At 34.7% G+C, this 22,789-nt stretch overlaps 3 protein-coding genes across 3 annotated transcripts; all 3 read right to left on the bottom strand.

Annotated features, from left to right (window-relative positions):
- Positions 1-13,266: 13,266 nt before the first annotated feature.
- Positions 13,267-14,019, bottom strand: LOC139887589 (uncharacterized). Its single transcript, XM_071870665.1, has 2 exons — positions 13,648-14,019; positions 13,267-13,443 (listed from the first exon to the last, which is right to left on the bottom strand). The coding sequence occupies exons 1-2, from the start codon at positions 14,017-14,019 to the stop codon at positions 13,267-13,269; spliced, it is 549 nt and encodes a 182-aa protein (XP_071726766.1).
- Positions 14,020-14,896: 877 nt separating this feature from the next.
- On the bottom strand, positions 14,897-15,541 carry LOC139887588 (uncharacterized mitochondrial protein AtMg01250-like). Its single transcript, XM_071870664.1, has one exon. It carries the CDS (start codon positions 15,539-15,541, stop codon positions 14,897-14,899), a length of 645 nt encoding a protein of 214 aa, XP_071726765.1.
- A 762-nt stretch (positions 15,542-16,303) lies between these two features.
- On the bottom strand, positions 16,304-16,849 carry LOC139887587 (uncharacterized). Its single transcript, XM_071870663.1, has one exon. It carries the CDS (start codon positions 16,847-16,849, stop codon positions 16,304-16,306), a length of 546 nt encoding a protein of 181 aa, XP_071726764.1.
- Positions 16,850-22,789: the final 5,940 nt, after the last annotated feature.

Below are 22,789 nucleotides of genomic sequence, written 5' to 3'. Positions count from 1 at the left end.
GGGAGAGTATTTTGAACTAGTTCCTTGAATAATGTGAGTCAATACTTGGTTTTAAGTGTCAAGCATTCTCCTTAGGAATTGTGCTATTAAAATAACATGATAAAACAAGCATGGGAGGTGTCTTGGTCTTCCAAAAAACGTCCACCATGGGGAGGTTTTAAAAAAAAGAATCTTCTTATAAAACTAGTTAAAAACCATGCATTTTATTAAGTTACTTGTATATTTTATAAACACATTTATAAAATATAACACAATGTAATTATTTAAACCTATAAACAATTAAATCTATATCATATATAAATTATCCAAATAATTTATCTCAAGTGATTATAATTTAGAAAACCAATTTTCTAAAGTTCAAGTGTCGCGTATTTATTTAACAATCCAACCGTTAAAATAAATACATATAAAGTGTTGGTAAGCTTGTTATTGGGTATGACCCGACTTGGATCATAACATAGTGGCCACGTTAATTTAATATGTCTCTCGGGCATACGAAATACCTTCATTCGACGCACTTTTTCTTTTTCATTTCTACGCTCTAGTTCATAGGACATAGAATTTTTAAAATTTTTAAATTTCGACGAAAAATTATTTTAAGCGATTAAAGTAATAGACGCCAATTTTCTGGTTCGTAGTAATAGTTGGATTTGTTAGTGGCAAGTTGTGAATTTTCCGATTTAAAGGATCCTGGCTACCTGCTGCATCTATTGGCTATTTGAAACGTGGGCAAAAGCAGAAAAGTCTATTAATTTGATAACTTATATAATTTTTAGTTCTATAACTAATAGAATAATTAATAAATACGCCACATTGTAGCTAAAATTTGGTAATAAGCGTATTATGGAAAATCTCGAAAATATTTTGGAAACTCTTTCTGACATGCAAAATCAATTAAATCAATACTCTCAAACGAGTGTTGATGAAAATTCGTTCGGTCAATCTTGGATCACGAACAACGAAACAATAACTGGTTGTGAAATCTCTGGAGATTATCATTCAACATGGGAATGTTATTATACGTTCCTATAGAAAATTATGCACCCATGGAACCTGAATGGAATGATTTTGAGGAATACAATTCAAATTGGGATTATTCCCTAGAATATATCCAAACTCAAAAACCAGAGGACGAGAAAAATTATGTGTCTGAAAATTTATTAGATTATATGAAAATTATGAAACGCCCCATCCTAATCCATCCGGATGAAGTCCATATTGATTATAAATGATTCATAATAGTTGATTACATCGCGAGGTACTTGACCTCTAAATGATACATTTTACAAACATTGCATTCGTTTTTAAAAGACAAACTTTCATTTACATCGACAGTTAACAGCATGCATACCATTTTATAATATATCCATCTATAATTGACATAATAATAATCTTGATGAACTCAACGATTCGAATGCAACATCTTTTGAAATATGTAATGAATAACTCCAAGTAATATCTCTAAAATGAGCAAATGCACAGCGGAAGATTTTTTTCGTACCTGAGAATAAACATGCTTTAAAGTGTCAACCAAAAGGTTGGTGAGTTCATTAGTTTAACATAAATAATCATTTCCATCATTTTAATAGACCACAAGATTTCATTTCTCATAAATATACGTCCCATGCATAGAGACAAAATATCATTCATATGGATTGAACACCTGGTAACCGACATTCACAATATGCATATAAGAATATCCCCATCAATCCGGGATCCTCCTTCAGACATGATATAAATTTTGAAGTACTAAATCATCCGGTACTTTGGATGGGGCTTGTTGGGCCCGATAGATCTATCTTTAGAGTTCGCGTCAATTAGGGTGTATGTTCCCTAATTCTTAGATTACCAGACTTAATAAAAAGGCGCATATTCGATTTCGATAATTCAACCATATAATGTAGTTTCGATTACTTGTGTCTATTTCATAAAACAGTTATAAAAGCAGCGCATGTATTCTCAGTCCCAAAAATATATATTGCAAAAGCATTTAAAAAGGGAGTAATGAAACTCACTCATATAAGTATTGTAAAACAGTTAATAAAGCATTTGCATGTATTCTCAGTCCAAAAACGTAAAGAGTAAAAAGGGCAAATGAAACTCACCATACTGTATTTTGTAGTAAAAATACATATGACGACATTTAACAAGTGTAGGGTTGGCCTCGGATTCACGAACCTATATCAAGTATATATATTAACACATATAATCACATAATTCCTTCTATATAATATTTATATATTTTAAGTGTTTTAGTTATATGTAATTTTTATATAATTAATATTAATATGTTAATATAATTTTTATATAATATTAATATAAGTATATAATATTATAATATTTATTTACTATATAAAAATACTACTATTTATAATAATAATCATGATTCTAGTAATAATAAAGATGATAATAATAATAATAATGTTAAAAATAATAATGTTAATATGAAAAATAATAATGATAATTTAAATAAAAATGATAATTTCAATAATAATACTAATAATAATAATGATATTAATATAAATGGTATTAATGATAGTAATAATAATAATCATTTTCATATAATAATAACAATAATACTAATAACAATAATAATAACCAAAAATCATAATATTAATAATGATAATAGTAATAACTTTTGGTATGGAAAACTACCTTCCAAAGTTCCAAAAAAATAATGCACCAAACAAGGTTCGAACTCGTGACCTCTCGCTCACATGCAACACCCTCAAACCATCCCTCCATCCCTGCTTTTCTGATTGAAACAATAACAGAATACTATTTAACCAGTTCTTGTTTTCTTCCTTCTTCTTCTTCATTTTTCATTCGATCCATGTATCCTTCAGATTCATGAATATAATCCCTGACCTTATAAACGCCATTAAAGTCATCTATAACAACTTTCGTGATTTCATCAATAGACGGTGTTGAAACAAGAAAAAAATTAAATATATATCGATCTCTCAAAAAAAATATGTTATTGGGAAACCTTCACTATTCTTTCCCAAGTCTTTCATACTCGAACACGTTCCTACACGATGACCTTAGACCAAAACTAGATTACACCAGGACTTCACGATCATCTTAATCTTTTTCGTCATAAATCACCATGATCATCTTCATTATCATTTGAATACCATTCTTTTATCATCATTACTAACTTATGCGTAAATCATCATGTATCATCTTCTATTATCATCATCGTAGCATGATCATCGTATCACCTTCATCGTGTACACCATTATACCAAATTGGTTAACATCAACACAACATTATCATTATATCGCTAGTCCATCATAAAACTTGTGTTGTGTCACGGCCCAACAACTCATAAACTCATCGGTCCATTTGTATAAAAAGTCTTCTGGCCCAATAATACCACTAGTGGTATTCAGCCCAATACAAAATAAATATCTCAGCTAGATTAACAGAACATCCATAGAATAATTGAGGTTTGTTAATCATCATCACTTTAACATACCTTTATCTTTATCATTTCATTTTTGATGTATCACGTATCCGTATTCATCGTCAACTTCCTCCCTGTAACTTTTTCACTCTATCATCGTCACCATTAAATCGTCTTCTTCGTGCATTATCATCATTTTCGTGTTATTATCATATTATGAAAATGGGTTGGGTTGGTTGTGGATATGGTGGTGATTATTTAAGATGTAAACAGAAACCCATCAAAAGAAGATATTGACGACGTTAGGTTAATCTCAACCTGGGAATAGAAATGGAAATGGCTGAGCTCGAGCAGGAGTTCACAATATGATCATGGTGAGGGTTGTCGGCTGTGACTGAGTGGTGGTTTTGTGATGAAAACTGTTCGAACAAGAACGATGGGGATGGGTGGCTTGAGTGACGATAATGTTGAGTGGGTGTTTGATCTATCGGAGAAGAAAAAGAAAAAAGAGAGAAGAGAGAAAGAGTGGATGCTAGTGATTTACGGTAGTGGCGGTTGGTGGTCCGGCGAGGTGGTAGAGGTGGCCGGTGCAAGGAAGGAGAAGAATTTGAGAGTGGGTTGTATTTGTCTTACCTTCCTCAAAATGTATATATATAAAGATATATATAGAATTATATATATAATATCATAATAATTATAATATTAATTAATAATAATAATCACATGATACACAGTTAAATATATATAGCGACAAATAGAAAGTGCGTTTCATGCTGTGGGTCCATGACAAAAGCAAGAGAAAAGCAAGTCCATAATTTGTGTTTGTTTTGTGGCCGTATGATTCAAGAATGGATAGAGGGACCACTTGTTTTTCACTAATAATGCTTTAACTAGTTAATCCTTTGTTGTTCAACTTAGATAGAAACAGAAAAATAAGATAAATAAACGCTACAGCAGAAATTTCATGGGATTTACCGGTTGTGTTTGTGGTAATGGAATGGAAAACATAATGCTATTGACATAAAGTAGTGATGGTGGATACATGAGCGTAAATATAATATATGAGTTAGTGTTATAATAAAACACTTATAGTACACACTAATTGAATTCAAAATTTACGGAGTAAAATATAATAGTTTATCATTAAGCAAGAAACGTGCAATTTTTAGTCAATAATGAAAAGGTAGCAGCTTACTTCTTGTTAGGTAGTGCCAACAATTTATTTATTTATTTTTCTAGGACAGATATGACACCACCAAAATCAATATTATAATTAAATCTTTACATAATGTGAATGATGCGTGTGGGTTGTGAATTGGTTAATCATGACTGATGTTCCTATCAATTTATATTCATGCATATGCATAAAGTGGATTATTTACGCATACATCCAAACGTTTCAATTTAATATAATCCCTATAATAATTAGGATAGTTAGTTAGTGCTAATTTCTACGAGTATTTTATAAGAATTTATATAGATTTTTAATTATCTAACTTATTATAACAATTAAATTATATACTATTATTTCAAGTATATATATATCTTTTTACAAATAATTGTTCGTGAACCGTCGGGAATGGCCAAAGGTTAATTGAATGTATGACAATAGTTCAAACTTTTTGAGACTTAACATTACAGACTTTGCTTATCGTGTCGGAAACATATAAAGATTTTTAGGTTTAAATTTAGTCGGAAATTCTCGGGTCATCACAAATTAAACTCGAAGAATTTGACGTTCAAAATGAACAAATGAGAGAGTTTGCAAATAGGCAAGCTAAAACTATATCAGACTATACACCTTTTGATCTGAGGAGTCATGTACAAGAAAATCTCATATCATCGAATTTTGTTGAATTCGAGAGCTCCAAAATCACCAATTATCCCGATGATACTTTTTATTCAGTTTTACCAATTTCGCAACATATCGACACATTAGCCTCTACCGAAGAAATGATCGATCCATCAATGGATGAAGAAGAAGTAAGGGTGACAAATTGGTACTCTTGGGAAAATGATAACGTTGAAAATTTTACCCCCGAGACCAAAGTGGAGGGACCGATAAGGACCGTTAAAGAAGAAGATTTTGCTTCGATCCAGAAATTCACCATTCCACAACCTTCCAACCCAATATTCTCAATAGACGAGTCATCTACCGAAGATGAACTACGAGCTGTAATAGATATTAACACCTCGGATTCCACCCAATTGGGTAATAGAGGTGAAAACTTTAATCCCGAGAATGAACAGAAGGAAATGTTAGGAATTGTTCACCCTAAAGAAATATGTATGTCGGTGTATAACGATTCATTTGACCAAGAACCAAAAAAGAGACATATCCATTTACTAAAAGCTACACTTAAAGAAGAATTAATTAGTGACAATCAGGTAGGTCTAAACTTTAAACCCATTGATATATTATACACCACCCGAGATGTAAATAACTGGCTCACCATTTTAATTCTTGGAACTTATTCTACCGACTTCAAATGTCGTCAGCTAAGTGTGGGGAAGTCTAACCCCACTTAACGTTAAATTCGGTGTTCGAGTTAGTGCATAACTCATTAACAAAAATGCATGATAAGTTAGGGTAAAAGACGCATTTTCAAAGATTAGCAAACAGTTCAGAAAAGCAACCATTTTTGAAGAAAAACATGAGTGATAATACAACAAAAGGAATAAATGATGAGGCGCGCCATCTATCATTCGACGAGCTCAGTAATTACAAACTGGGTATTTTTAATCACTTATCTACACTAATCACCCTCATGAATTTATAATTATAGTCTGATTCATACAAATGAGGGCATTGCATGATCTCAAGTGTAGGGAAGGGTTATAAATTCTCTCGGGTTTACACTTGGTTTAATTGCTAAATTTTGTGAAAATTTGAAAAAATTTCAGTTAAATGAATTCAAAATCATGTTTATACATATTTATGAACGATAAAAACTAGGTTATAATACCGAAATTAACGTTACCTCGGAAAGGACATAAATTGAGAAACAACTTAAAATGCTTGAATTCATTTAAAATGGAAAAGAGGAGAATAAAAAGATAAAGAAAGAAATAAATAAAAGCCAAGTGTGGGGAGAATGTACCAAGTTATTCAATTAAAAACTATCTATCACATGTTTCTGTAAAGTTATTGCAGGTGCTTTTGTTTTGGACTAAATTAACTGTTTTACCCGGTTTATTGTAATACATTTAAAAGAAAAGATGGATCTACACGATGAATCAATTCCATCATTAAAAGGAAGTAAAGTCTTCCGAAAAAGACACGTGCTTCTTGATTTAGGTCAGGAAGTTGTCGTCCAGACCAGCTGTAGGTTGACGAAAAGTCTAGAAAAGTCATCTCTAAAATCAGCAAGAAATCCACGGACCTCAGCATCAAACAGGGTCGCCAAGTGGTCAGACTTATCCTAACCATGAGAGGATATGTCTCGTAAAATGGGGAGGGCGCCGTGCAAATTAACTTGATAAGACTAATGAATCAGACCCCCAGAAAGGATAATCTCCTTAAAAGATTAAAAATCAGCATTTAAGCCTGATATTACTCAATCCTTGAGATTAACCTTAAAGATTGAGAATTACAAACTCATGGAATTCGATGATATCTAAACTCGAGCTTGAACAAGAAAATATTTTGATCAAAATTAAAACCGATTTGTTTTCTGAAAACCTATTTTCAATGCGTTCATTACCGTTGAACGTAAAATCCTGAGAATTCATCAAAATTCATTAGGTCACCTGAACCAAATCGGGTGTCAACCGTAAGAACGGTGGTTGCATAGCATGGTCGAAGACAGGACCTTCTGCCAGACCGAAAAATAATAGAGTGATCTTTACTATTTCTCCTACAAAGGATAGTAACTGCATCCGACACGTTTTTGACCATAATTATCTGAAATTTTCCATTCATATTGATTATAAACGTTCCATATTAATTGATATTGTTGCGAGGTTTTGACCTCTATATGAGACGTTTTTCAAAGACTGCATTCATTTTTAAAACAACCATAACCTTTATTTTATCAATAAAGGTTTTAAAAACATTACGTAGATTATCAAATAATGATAATCTAAAATATACTGTTTACACACGACCATTACATAATGGTTTACAATAGAAATATATTACATCAATATATGTTTCTTGAATGCAGTTTTTACACAATATCATACAAACATGGACTCCAAATCTTGTCCTTATTTTAGTATGCAACAGCGGAAGCTCTTAGTATTCACCTGAGAATAAACATGCTTTAAACGTCAACAAAAATGTTGGTGAGTTATAGGTTTAACCGATATATATCAAATCGTAACAATAGACCACAAGATTTCATATTTCAATACACATCCCATACATAGAGATAAAAGTCATTCATATGGTGAACACCTGGTAACCGACATTAACAAGATGCATATATAAGAATATCCTCATCATTCCGGGACACCCTTCGGATATGATATAAATTTCGAAGTACTAAAGCATCCGGTACTTTGGATGGGGTTTGTTAGGCCCAATAGATCTATCTTTAGGATTCGCGTCAATTAGGGTGTCTGTTCCCTAATTCTTAGATTACCAGACTTAATAAAAAGGGGCATATTCGATTTCGATAATTCAACCATAGAATGTAGTTTCACGTACTTTTGTCTATTTTGTAAATCATTTATAAAACCTGCATGTATTCTCATTCCAAAAATATTAGATTTTTAAAAGTGGGACTATAACTCACTTTCACAGATATTTCCTTCCTCAGAAATAAGAATTGGACACGGATCGATTCACGAACCTATACAAATATGTATATATATATATATATCAAAGTATGATCAAAATATAATTACAACTATTTTTATTATGTTTTACAGATTTGAGTGTATTAAGTCAGCTGTCCTCGTTAGTAACCTACAACTAGTTGTCCACAGTTAGATGTACAGAAATAAATCGATATATATTATCTTGAATCAATCCATGACCCAGTGTATACACGTCTCAGGCTAGATCACAACTCAAAGTATATATATTTTTAGAATCAACCTCAACCCTGTATAGCTAACTCCAACATTACTGCATATAGAGTGTCTATGGTTGTTCCAAATAATATATATACATGGGTCGATATGATATGTCAAAACATTTGCATACGTGTCTATGGTATCCCAAGATTACATAATATATTAGAATACATGTATAATACAATATAATTTAGCTAGGATATGATTTGTATAGATTTGTTAAATATTTCCCGTAGCTAAAAAGATCAAAAATATCCAATCTTGTTTTACCCATAACTTCTTCATTTTAAATCCGTTTTGAGTGAATCAAATTGCTATGGTTTCATATTGAACTCTAATTTAAGAATCCAAACAGAAAAAGTATAGGTTTATAGTCGGAAATTTAAGTTACATGTCAATTACTAAAGAGGTAGTCATTTCCGTCGAAAGAACGACATCTTGATGACCATTTTGAAAAACATACTTTCACTTTGAGTTTAACCAAGATTTTTGGATATAGTTTCATGTTCATATGAAAAATCATTTTCCCAGAAGAACAACTTTTAAATCAAAGTTTATCATAGTTTTTAATTATCCAAACCAAAACAGCCCCCGGTTTCACTACGACGGCGTATATCCGATTTTATGGTGTTCATCGTGTTTCCAGGTTTTAAATCATTAAGTTAGCAAATCATATAGATATAGAACATGTGTTTAGTTGATTTTAAAAGTCAAGTTAGAAGGATTAACTTTTGTTTGCGAACAAGTTTAGAATTAACTAAACTATGTTCTAGGGATTACAAGTTTAAACCTTCGAATAAGATAGCTTTATATGTATGAATCGAATGATGTTATGAACATCATTACTACCTCAAGTTTTCTGGATAATACTACTGTAAATGAGAAAAATAGATCTAGCTTCAAAGAATCCTTGGATGGCTTGAAAGTTCTTGAAGCAGAATCATGACACGAAAACAGTTCAAGTAAGATTTTCACTCGAAATAAGATTGTTATAGTTGTAGAAATTGAATCAAAGTTTGAATATGAATATTACCTTGAATTAGAAAGATAACTTACTGTAAATAACAAAGGTTCCTTGATCTTAGATGATTACTTGGAATGGATTAGAACGCTTGGAAGTAGACTTGCAAACTTGGAAGTATTCTTGATTTTTATGAAACTATACTTATGGAATTTATGAAGAACACTTAGAACTTGAAGATGGAACTTGAGAAGGATCAATTAGATGAAGAAAATTGAAGAATGAAAGTATTTGTGGGTGTTTTTGGTCGTTGGTATATGGATTAGATATAAAGGATATGTAATTTTGTTTTCATGTAAATAAGTCATGAATGATTACTCATATTTTTGTAATTTTATGAGATATTTCATGCAAGTTGCCAAATGATGGTTCCCACATGTGTTAGGTGACTCACATGGGCTACTAAGAGCTGATCATTGGAGTGTATATACTAATAGTACATACATCTAAAAGCTGTGTATTGTACGAGTACGAATACGGGTGCATACGAGTAGAATTGTTGATGAAACTGAACGAGGATGTAATTGTAAGCATTTTTGTTAAGTAGAAGTACTTTGATATGTGTCTTGAAGTCTTTAAAAAGTGTGAGAATACATATCAAAACACAACATGTATATACATTCTAATGGAGTCGTTAAGTCTTCGTTAGTCGTTACATGTAAGTGTTGTTTTGAAACCTTTAAGTTAACGATCTCAATTAATGTTGTTAACCCAATGTTTATTATATCAAATGAGATGTTAACCCAATGTTAGTCGTTACACGTTGGAAACATTTAGTCATGTAAATATCAATCTCAATTAATATATATAAACATGGAAAAGTTCGGGTCACTACATTATCTGCATGTCATGGGACATTGCCTTAACAGTTGCATGTTCATCAATTTCCTTTACAACCAGACGGTAGTTTACTGAATGGTAATATACAGAGCAAGTATATTGGACGTGTGCTTTCCTAATACAAGTTTAGCAAGTGGGTGACACAAAACCGAAAGTTTTGAGCTAAAATTTTAAAATATGAAACCCACAAAACCCACAAAAATATTTTGCAAACACCGGTGAAGGGTTATTACGGAAAACTTGTCTAGGGTAAAATCTAGCTTAAATTTTCAAAAGATCAAATATTTTCATAAAGATCCAATTTCCTTAAGGATCTAAATTTTCATAGTCACGTGGGACTGTAAACCACATTGTTACTATCATTGTTCATACCGCCGTATTAAAATCACTGATGTACAAAGTGTGAGAATAAAAAAGTGATTTGAGTGAAGTGTGATTTAATTTCAAGTTCTGTAATGCTTGAGGACAAGCTACGTTCAAGTGTGGGGATATTTGATAGTGCTCCAAATGATCATATATTTAGTCGCAATATCCTTCCAATATGTAAAGTTTTTAGTTGTAATTGTTCTATTTTTAAGTTGTAATCATTTATATTAAATAAGTGCGAAGACAAAAGAAGAAAACGAACATTTGAAGAAGCAAACGTCCAAAATGCTCAAACGTACAAGCTACAATCCAATTGGTTCAATTTATTGATGATCAACGTCTAAATATTGATAAAGTACAAGTCGCAAAACGCAAAGTACAAGATATCTAAGCATACGAAAAGACGTTCAAAAATCCAGAACCGAGACATAAGCCGAGCATCAACGAGCGAGTCAACTAACCTAAAATTACAAGGCAACTATGCACAAGAATATAATATATATATATATATATATATATATATATATATATATATATATATATATATATATATATATATAATTATATATATTATATTATATATTATAAAAATACAGCAGCCCACGTTTTAAAAATGTTGGTGAGCTGGAAGGCGTACCTCCACGATCGTGGAGCTGCAGAGGGTAAAACCTCCACGATCGCGGAGCAGTCAAAATTAAAATTTGCCTATAAAAGGCACGAGCTTCTGCCGAATCCATTGCACCATCATTAATCTATCACTCCCTCTGTATAATATATATATATATATATATATATATATATATATATATATATATATATATATATATATATATATATATATGATATAAATTAGTTTAGTTTTATATTAGTTTAGATTAGGTAATGTAATGGTTATTTACGGGTTTTAAAGTCGAATTTCTGGCCATGTAAAGCTACGCGATTAATAACCACTGTAAGTTATGTTCTTCCTTTTTAAATTAATGTCTCATATTTAAGTTATTATTATGCTTATTTAAGTCGAAGTAATCATGATGTTGGACTAAATATTAAGATGGGGTTATTGAACTTTGGACCATAATTAGGGTTTGGACAAAAGACCGACACTTGTGGAAATTAGACTATGGGCTATTAATGGACTTTATATTTGATTAATATAGAGATTTACAATTTGACGTATTTATAAATAGAAACATACGTTCGATCGGGTACGATGGGCGGGATATTTATAAATACTAATAATTGTTCATTTGACCGGAGATGGAGATGGATTAATAGTCAATAGACTCATTAAAACAGGGGTGGATTACATACAAGGGTAATTGGTGTAATTGTTAACAAAGTATTAAAGCCTTGGATTACATGCAATCGATAACCTGGTGTAATTATTAACAAAGTATTAAAACTTTGTTACAGTTCGAATCCCTAATTAGTTGGAAAATTTGACTTCGGGTATAAGGTTAATTTGACGAGCATTTTATAATTATGACCGATGAACTATTATGGGCAAAAACCAGATAGGTTTCAAATAAATCCAGGACAAATGACAATTAACCCAGGGTAATAAATTAAAATCAAAACGTCAAACATCATGATTACGGAAGTTTAAATAAGCATGATTATTTTATTTCATTTCTTAACGCAATTTTATATATCGTCATTTAAATATCTTTATTTATTTTACGCACTTTAATTATCGTCATTTATCTTTACGCTTAAAATATAAAATCGACAAACCAGTCATTAAACGGTAAAACCCCCCCTTTTATAATAATAATAATTGTAATATATATATATATATATATATATATATATATATATATATATATATATATATATATATATATATATATATATATATATATATATATATATATATATATTGTACAAATATAGTTATATAAAAATATAGTGTAAAATAAGCCGTCTCCCTGTGGAACGAACCGGACTTACTAAAAACTATACTACTCTACGATTAGGTACACTGCCTATAGTGTTGTAGCAGGTCCCATCTATAAATAAAAATAATAAAACTTGTGTAATTTGTATCGTATTCCGTAATAAAAATAATAGTATATTTCGTACACTCCACTTTAACATCATCATATAGCTACCCTTCAATTATACGACCAAGTGACATACTTCTCACTGCTCAAAGAGAACTCCGAGAGTTCAGAGACAAGTAGGTCTGTGTAATTGGCTCATCCAACCAGATCTACATCATTCCAAGCATAGTCTTAACATAAGCATAATTACCTTTCCTAACCCAACACTGATATCTTGGTCAACATTTCCCTAATCTGCATACTCCGGATATCCTTCCATTTATTTACTTTTCCGCACTTAGGACTTTTAGCTAAAAACAACTACAATCTTTTATCTAGGTAATTTAACTAAAAGACAATTATCCACTTGATCTTCAATTCGTTAATCCATAAAAAAAACACGACACTAGGTTAACTTACACCTTCTACACCTTAGAAAGTAAAAGTAAATTTAGGCCCCGCACAATATAATTAAACAAAACCACTGTGTGCTACTTTGTTCCACCGAACTGGACATCATGCGGCCCAATGACACCGCACGAATAAAACCGTCCGTTAGTAGCATATCAGACCGTTTCCACCTCATTGTTACAAACAGGATGGAGAATTGATTCCAGATCCACACCTCTTTTATCTAATTCCACTCGGACCGGTAATATTTTTAACAACGTTCTCCAAATAAATATATCGAATTTCTGAGGTAGCCAGTTATTTTGCATTGTAGGAGCTTTTTGAGCAGGAACCTGGAATAGCTTATCATTGATTATTTCAGAAAAAGCGCAAGTTGTGTAGCGACCTGAGTTGTGCAGCAGCCAAGTCCAGCTGTCTACATCTCCATCAGAGAATACAAAAGTGTCAAGACTGGATTTCAATTATTACAGCTCGTCTATGGTTCTGCCTGTGGGTTCTCTTTTCCAAAGCCAGTTAAAGTGCCACGAGGAACCAACCTTTATTATACGTTCTGAAACCAGAGCGTCTTCATTCGAATCCAACATGATAAGCCTACCGAATTTCTCATACAACAATTTATTATCAAGCCAAGCATCCTTCCAAAAGAGAGTATTATTTCCATTACTTACTGACTTTATAAATAAATTTTCAAAATCTAAATTAAGTTTCCTTAACTCTGAATCAATCATTAAAATTGAAGACCAAGTTGAAATTTTCCTGGATGCTAAAATAGCACGAGATAAACCCATACCCCCGTCCTGACCGCATATACTTTTTATGACTTTAACCCAAAATATGTTTGGTTCCGTTCGGAACCTCCACCACCATTTTCCCAACAAAGCTAAGTTCTTAGCTTTAAGCTGTAACATACGTGTTACATCCGTCCCACATCGGTTGGAGAGGGGAACGAAGCATGCCGTATGAGGGTGTGGAGACATGTCCTAGCATGACGCGTTTTGGGACCACAAGCGCAGCAGATCTCATGAGAACTCTGCAGTTAAGCGTGCTCAGGCGATAGCACTACCAGGGTGGGTGACCTCCTGGGAAAGTGCTCGTCGTGTGTGGTTGCCAAGAAAAATCCGTGCGCCTACGGGCAAAGCGGACAATATCATGCTACGGGGAACGTTTACCTGGGATATTACAGATGGTATCAGAGCCAGGCCCCATACCAAACGTGCACAGCGAGGACGCTGTGTCCCATTAGGGGGAGGATTGTAACATACATGTTACATCCGTCCCACATCGGTTGGAGAGGGGAACGAAGCATGCCGTATAAGGGTGCGGAGACCTGTCCTAGCATGACGCGTTTCGGGACCACAAGCGCAGCAGATCTCATGAGAACTCTGCAGTTAAGCGTGCTCAGGCAAGAGCACTACCAGGATGGGTGACCTCCCAGAAAAGTGCTCGTCGTGTGTGGTTGCCAAGAAAAATCCATGCGCCTATGGGCAAAGCGGACAATATCATGCTACGGGGAACGTTTACCTGGGATGTTACATAAGCGACCCAATATTTAGCCCTCCCTATTCATAAGGTGCGAGTATAGACTCCCAATTTACCCAATATATTTTATTTGTATCACCTGACCCGCCCCAAAAAAATTTACATCTCATACCTTCAAGCAAGTTTATGACAACTGATGGTGCACGGAAGAGGGAGAAAACGTACAACGGAAGATTGTTGAGAACCGATTTTATTAAGGTAAGTCGACCACCAAAAGACAAAGACTTAGCTTTCCAACCCGCTAACTTATTTCGAATTATTTTCTATGAACGGAATCCAATCTTTTACTTTATTCATCTGAGATCCAATTGGGAGATCAAGATACGAGATGGGGAATTTATCCATGTTACAGCCAAGAACAGAAGCTAAACTTTCAACCGATTCAATTGAGACACCAACCTGGTATAAGCAGCTCTTTGAAAGATTTACCTTTAGACCCGAGATTTTCTCGAAGCACATTAGGAGTTTCATAAGATTTTTAGCATTATTTTTACTCCAATCTCCGAAGAAAATTGTGTCATCCGCGTATTGAAGGTGTGATACCATAACCTTGTCCGTCCCAATTTCCACTCCTTTGTACAATCTCTTTTCAATGGCTTTTTTGGTTAGTAGGCTAGGACCTTCCGTGGCCAAAATGAAGAGGTACGGGGAGAGCGGGTTGCCTTGCCTAACCCCTCTCATGAGGGAAAACTCCTTTGTTGGAGAGCCATTGACCAAAACAGAGATCGAGGCGGATTTTAAGTAAGAAAGTATCCACGACCTCCACTTTACACCAAAGCCCTTTAATTCTAGGACCGTAAGGAGATATTGCCAATTTAGGGAGTCAAAGGTCTTTTCAAAATCTGCTTTGAAAACAAAACTTTTCCTCTTACATCTTTTTAGCTCTTCCATGACCTCGTTTGTAACTAAGGTTCCATCTATAATATAACGACCCTTGCTGAATGCACTCTACTCCCTTTCTACTAGCTTCGGTATCACTCTTTTGAGACGATTTGAGAGTAGCTTTGCAATAATTTTGTAAAAGCTACTAATCAAACTTATGGGTCGATAATCACCAAGACCTAATGGGCATGTCTTCTTTGGGATCAACGTAATGAAGGACGCGTTACATCCATTAGAGATAGCGTTATTCGACCAAAACCAATCTACCGCTTTAATTAGATCATCTTTAATCAACCACCAAAACCTTTTATAAAATTGTAAACTAAAACCATCTGGGGACTTAGAATCGCCACATTCTTTAAGTGCAGACCAAATTTCAGACTCGCTGAATTGAGTTTCTAGACATTCTGCTTCAATCGGGGTGACGCTATTAAAATGGAGCTCATGCATACTGCTGAAATCAGGCCTCGAAGTTGGTCTTTCTTGAAACATGCTACTGTAAAATTTATGAACCTCAGCCTTAATCATAGAGGGGTTTTCCTCCCACATCTCATTTATATATAACCCTCGAATTTTGCATTTGTTTAATTTCCTACGAATTGAGGCATGGAAAAGCTTTGTGTTGTCATCACCCTCGGTCGCCCATTTAATGTCTACCTTTTGTTTCAAAATCTGACACTTTTCTCGATCTTTTTGTAACCAAATTTGCCTTGATTTTATCCAAGCTTCTCTATCTTCATTACTTAAGTTAGTTAACTCAACTTTATTTTCTCATTCCAAGGTCTCCTTTCTAGCCATTTCAATCTCGAAATCTATAGGTCTAAATTTGAATTTGCTCCATTTTCGCAACGCTTCTTTAACATTTTTAAGTTTGTCTCGGAAGACGCAATCCATCCTTTGGCCTACTACTTTCTTATTCCAAGCTTCAACAATTAACGGTTCCATTTCTTTAAATTCCATCCACATGTCAAAGAATTTTAATGGTTTTGGTCCAAAGTCTTCATTTTTATCTCGCATAACAATAGGACAATGGTCCGATAAATTTCTCTCTAACGCCATCATCGAGATATCCTCCCACATACTTAGAAATTGATCCGATACTAAAAAGCGATAAAGTTTTCTTAGCTTCGAGCAATCATGACTGACCCTTGTGAACCGCTTACCTTGAAGAGGTACTTCGATTAATTCCATTTTTTCTATGAATTCATTGAATAGTTTTGCTCTTCGTTCATTGAAAACACCATTTTTTCTTTCGGTTTCATCACGAACTTCATTGAAATCTCCACATAGAACCCAAGCAACATTCGGACAATTCATTAGAAGTTCCAGACTCTCTCACATTCGTTTCTTTCCTTCATCGTTGTGTGGTCCATAAACATTCACATGTATCGTCTCCAAATATTTACTAATCCATTTTCCTCTAATTGCAATGAAATGATCCTAATGACCGTCTGACTTACTAAAAAGACGTTTTGATCCCTTATTAGTATCATTCCACCCAACTTTCCAACTTTAGGTTTTTGTACGAAATCGTATTCATTCCCGCCCCATATGTATTCTATCCATCTTTCAGATACCTCATTACACTTTGACTCTTGGATTGCAAAGACATTAAGTTGCTCTGAAATACGTATACTCCTAAACCAGTTTACTTTCCCCCTCTAGATTTTCATCTTGTAGTAAGAGTTTATTTTTAAGTTAAAAGTCGAAACTTACTTTTTTTTTTAATTTTTATTAAGGTAGTTGAAGCTGGAAGTTCATTGTTGTGAAATGATTTAAAAAGAATAAAATATTAAAATAATACATTGAATGGCTTTTAGTAACTTAGTATTTTAAAAACTCAACTTTTTTTCATAAGCTAGTTGAGAAGAATTTTATTTTGAATAAGATTTACATTTTGTTTCTTTATTTTTTTGAAAAGCAAAGATTATATTAAATATGAAAGGAGTACATGTGACCCATACATGAGAGCAGTATGGGTTTGATATTACAACCGAGACTTATCTGGTGAAAATAACAACAAAAAGATTACAACGAAAATGACGACAAGTTAGCTTTTTTGTCAGGCCAATTAGATGGAGCAGCAACAAGTTAACCGTGATCATCATAGTAACCGGGGTTTGAAATCCATTGAAGCCAATCGAGGTTCTTCACCTTTGAACGGGTCGATATCCATTCATAGATTCTTGATTGAATTTTTTGAAAGGCTAGAGGACCCGTTAGAGATGTGTTACGAAATAGTTTGCAATTGCGGTTTTGCCATATGACATAGGTACATACCCACAAAAATGCCTACGTAACCTTGTTCCTTGGAGTGGAAGCTTTTAGATTCACCTCCCCATTCAATATATCGTGTAACGATGTTGCAGTAGGAGGTCGAAGATTTAGCCAACGCAATGTTCTAATCCATATGTCCTTTGCAAACGAACAATGAAGTAACACGTGTTTTAATGTTTCAATATCGTCGTCACACATTGGACATCGAACCGAATCAAGGTCAATCCCTCTTTTGTCCAAATCCGTACGTACCGGTAATTGATTCTTTATCGCTCGCCAAATGAAAATGCCAATTTTTTGTGGTAGATACCTGTATAGCATCGTTTTTTTGTGCTGATTAGGAGTCGATAACAAACGTTAGTTAATGAAATCCGTGAGCACACGAGTTGAGTAAATGCCGCTATTGTGCATCGCCCATCTCCATGTATCATTGGGTTTGTCCTCGAAGCGAAAATTAGCGATCAAAACTTCCAGAGATTGTAACTCAGTGGTGGCTCTTCCGCTTGGTTGCCTGACACATTCCCAATTTTTGTACCATGTTCTGTTTTGGTAATCTGTCTTTAACCCGAGCATTTGCATTAGCGTCAAGTCTGAAGAGTCTTCTAAATTGTACACAAAGAGGTTAATTACCAATCCAAATATCTTTCCAAAAGAGAATATCTTCACCATCACAAAGAACTTTCACAAAAGAGTTAGCATGATTTAAATTGATTTTTAAAAGTTCCTTGTTAGTGTTTAAGATGCCATTCCAAACAGACCCGTTGCAAGGTTGAATTGGGTCGAAAATCCCAACCCCCATCCTGACCATGAACACTTTTAACAATTTTAACCTAAAAAGCATCGTCTTCCAACCAAAATCTCCACCGCCATTTTCCTAAAAGTGATAGGTTTTTAGCTTTTAGAGTCCCGATGTTTAACCCGCCCACTTCGTAAGAAGAGAGTATGGATTCCCATTTAAGCCAAGGGATTTTTTTTGTGTCACCCAACCCACCCCAAAAGAAAGAACGTCTCAAACCTTCGAGCAAGTTTATGACACACGATGGAGCGCGGAATAAGGAGAGTGTACAACGGTAAACTACTAAGCACCAAATTTATGAGAGTTACTCGGCCACCAAAAGACAACGATTTAACTTTCCAATCCGATAGTTTGGCTTTTATATTTTCCACGATCGGGACCCAATCCTTTTGTTTAAACATTTTAGAACCAATCGGTATACCATGGTACGTGAAAGGGAAGGAACCAATACTACACCTCATATATGATGCTAACTCGTCAATCGACTCTTTAGTCACACCAATCCCTTAGAGGCAACTTTTTGAAAAATTCACTTTCAACCCGGAAATTATATCAAACTATTTGAGGAGCTTCATTATGTTTCGTGCATTTTTTATACTCTATTCGCCAATGAAGATTGTGACGTCCGCGTATTGTAAATGAGAAACGACAACTCGATTAGCACCTACATCTACACCTTTTATAGTCTGATGTTCTACCGCCTTATTAAGTAGTCAATTTAAACCCTTGGTCGCAATTATAAAGAGGTACGGAGAAAGAGGGTCGCCTTGCCTCACTCCCTTTTCAAGAGAGAACTCTTTTGTGGGCGATCCGTTTACTAGTATGAAAACCGAGGTCGTCTTTAAACATTCCAACATCCATTTTCGCCATCGAATCCTGAAACCCATACAATTCATAACCGAGTCTAAGTAGCGCCACGTGAGACTATCAAAAGCTTTGGCGAAGTCAACTTTGAACATTAAAAACTTCCTTTTATTTTTTCTTTGATATTCCACAGTCTCATTAGCGACTAAAATTCCATCTAGGATCTGGCGCCCTTTAAAAAAGCTGTTTGTTCATAACCAATGACTTTCGGTATAACTTTACGGATACGGTTGGCCAAAATTTTTGATAATATCTTGTAATAACTCCCTATTAAACTGATAGGGCGATAATCTCCAAGATTTATCAGGTCCTTCTTTTTTGGGATTAGGATCATGAACGAGGCATTACATCCGTTAGAGATCGAGTTGTTAGACCAAAACCATTCAACAACATTCACTAGATCTTCTTTGATAAGCCACCAAAATGATTGTAAAATTTAAGGTTGAAACCGTCAGGCCCCGGTGATTTCGAATCAACACAGTCCTTTACAGCTTCCCAGATTTAACTTTCAGATATTGTTGCTTCTAGATATGTTGCATCTGTCTGAGATAAGTGATTAAAGTTGAGATTCTCAAGATCTTCTACAGCCATCTCACTTTCCTTCTGTACTTCGAAATGCTTCTTAAAAAAAAGATAAAATTTCATCCTTTATGATATCAGGATTTTCTTGCCAAATTCCATTAGCATATAGTCCCGGATGTTTGAATTGTTTCGATTGCGTCTAATAGAGGAGTGAAAAAATTTTGTGTTTTCGTCCCCGTCTGTAGCCCATCTTAATCGGGCTTTTTGCTTCAGCATGAGCATCTTTTTTTTTCCCTTTTAACCCACAAGTTACGAGCATTGATCCACTCCTCTGTTTCCAGGTCAGGTATCTGATGTGTTTCAGCTTTTGATTCTAAATTCATGGTTGTTCTTTTAGCAGTTTCGATGTCTATATCAATTGAGCCATACCGAAGCTTGCTCCAGAATCTTAACGCTTCCTTCAGATTTTTCATTTTGTTTCGAAACCTACAGTCGCCCCTAGTACCAAACACCTGCTTGTTCCAGGCTTGAACTATAAGTTGTTCGACATCTTTACAATCGAACCAGACATCAAAAATTCTAAAGGGTTTTGGCTCAAAATTAACATTTTTGTCTCGAAGTAAGATGGGGCAATGGTCAAAAGTTCCATGGTCAAGAGTTATGGTTGTGACGTCGCCCCAGTTGGTCAAGAAATCTTCGGAGACTAGGAATCTATCGAGTTTACTTAACTTTTTCCCATCGTCACTTATCCTTGTGAATCGTTTTCCTATTAAAGGGACTTCGATCAAAAGCATTTTTTCAATGAAGTTATTAAACATTGCAGCTCTTTTATCTATGAACTCACAGTTTAATCATTCGGAGGAGGAGCGCACTTCATTAAAATCACCACAAATGACCCACTCTGCTCCTTTATAGCTCATTAAATTTTCCAAGTTGTTCCACATCGAGTATTTACCATCGCCGTTGTCCGTTAACATTGACGATGATTGATTTGAAATCTTACCTACCCATTTACCTTTTATTGCGAGAAAGAATTGCCCTTCGATTGCTTGGTTAACCTTAAAAGATGCAGTGTCCCAAATCAGTAACATTCCACCTGCTTTTCCCACTTTTGGTTTTTGAATGTATCCAAAGTCTTTATTACCCCATATGTGTTCTACCTAACTATCTTTAACTTTCGGACATTTAGATTCTTGAACTGCAACTATTTGGGGTAATTCAGTTAATCGGATACGTCTAAACCAATTTATCGTCACGATAGAAACCACAAATATTCATTGAGATGATCTTCATAAAATAGGGGGAAACGATTAAGAACAGGGTCATTTATTGGTGGTTTCCCACCAATCTCAAGCCAAACTTTTACCCAAAATCTTTAATTCTCACACTTTCTTCTGAATTATACGTGGAAGTACCATTGATATTGTCTGCTAAGTCACGAGAAGGTTTTGGCTTATGGCTGATTTTCTTTTTTGGGGCAAACCTGATCTGTGAACTATTGGAAAACTTTGAGGTTCCTTTTGATTTCAATGAGCTGTTCGAAGTTTAAAGCTAGGATTTGACTTTACCTTTGGCCTGGTTCTTAAAACTGAGTATACGTGAGGTTGTTTTTAGACTGAAGGCAGAATTTCGATATCCACTTTTTCAGTTAGGTGCATATACCTCTTTCTTCTTCTAATTTTTAAGTGCAGGGTGTAAAGGTAAATTGGGATGTTTGGGAATCATAAGGTTGACACGATGGGTTGGAATAATATTTGAAGAGGATAGGTTGTGGAAGGATGGTTGATTCGAAAGGTGTTGAGGGGAAGAAGAATGATCGTTATTGAGAACGATTTGTGGGGTTGTGTTATGTTTTCTTGAGGCATTATTAAGGTTAAAGGGGTTAGGATGAGTGGTGATAGGTGAGTTGAGAGGTGCGGTGTAAGGTAAATTGGGTTTGGGTTTGGGTGATAGATTTAATTCGTTATTGGGCCTGCCTTGATGGCCTGTAATTAGTGTTGGTTTGCTAAGGGTATGGGAAGGGTTAGGGGAGTTATCGGGTTGAGTAGTTGGGGTTTTTGAGAGGGGGGGGGGGAGGGGCTGTCGGGGGTATTGGTTGTTGGGCTACGGTGGAGTTGGGCTCATCAATGGGCTCGAATAGTCTAGTCATATGAATTGGACTGTGGGGGGTACGTTTTCGTCGGTGTTTAGGTCATTGAGATCCGTTGTATTGGGTCCGAAGACTTTATAAGAATCTGTGATGTTGTTGTGTGGGTTGCTCGAAGCGAAGGGGTTGAAAACGTTAATGGGGCTGAGGTTAACGATAGGGTCGGGATCCATCATATTGGGTTGGTTTAGCAGGATTGGTTGGTTTACTACTTGATTAGATGTTGGGCCATTGGGAGGTTTAGATGGTCTTGGAGGATTTGGGTTCATTTGAGTTGGATTAGTTGGTGCAACGTTTAAAGGGGAGACCGTGTACTTATTAAGGTTATCCACAATGGGTGCTTTATTAATATTCCTAGGAGAGCTCTTCGAATTCCCTGAAAGGTTATTTTTGAACTTACCTTCTGATAAGTCGGCTGCTTTATTGAGAGTCGAACCGTCATTATGATTGGAATTGAATTCTACACTTTTTTCCATGCATCGAGATGCTTGGTCTTCATTTGCATTCACATCATGGTTAGCCGGAAATCTCGTTCCGGCAGTGCGTCATCGTCTGAGTTCCTACCAAAGTCATCATGATCATCATGTTCTGAGTGCATATATTGCTTAGATCATCCGACTCCATATCGAGTTCCACCACATCACTAGCTTCT

This window comes from Rutidosis leptorrhynchoides, chromosome 2 (genome assembly GCF_046630445.1).
Source record: "Rutidosis leptorrhynchoides isolate AG116_Rl617_1_P2 chromosome 2, CSIRO_AGI_Rlap_v1, whole genome shotgun sequence".
NCBI lineage: Eukaryota > Viridiplantae > Streptophyta > Magnoliopsida > Asterales > Asteraceae > Rutidosis > Rutidosis leptorrhynchoides.
This window is presented reverse-complemented; position numbering and strand designations above follow the sequence as displayed.

Excerpts from the sequence above, each read along its gene's own strand:
- LOC139887587 (XM_071870663.1), bottom strand. The coding sequence starts at position 16,849 with ATGAATTGTCCGAATGTTGCTTGGGTTCTATGTGGAGATTTCAATGAA.
- LOC139887589 (XM_071870665.1), bottom strand. The coding sequence starts at position 14,019 with ATGTTACAGCTTAAAGCTAAGAACTTAGCTTTGTTGGGAAAATGGTGG. Across the intron at positions 13,444-13,647 it reads TTTCAGAACGTATAATAAAG|GTTCCTGCTCAAAAAGCTCC; the intron begins GTTGGTTCCTCG and ends AAGCTATTCCAG.
- LOC139887588 (XM_071870664.1), bottom strand. The coding sequence starts at position 15,541 with ATGGAAGAGCTAAAAAGATGTAAGAGGAAAAGTTTTGTTTTCAAAGCA.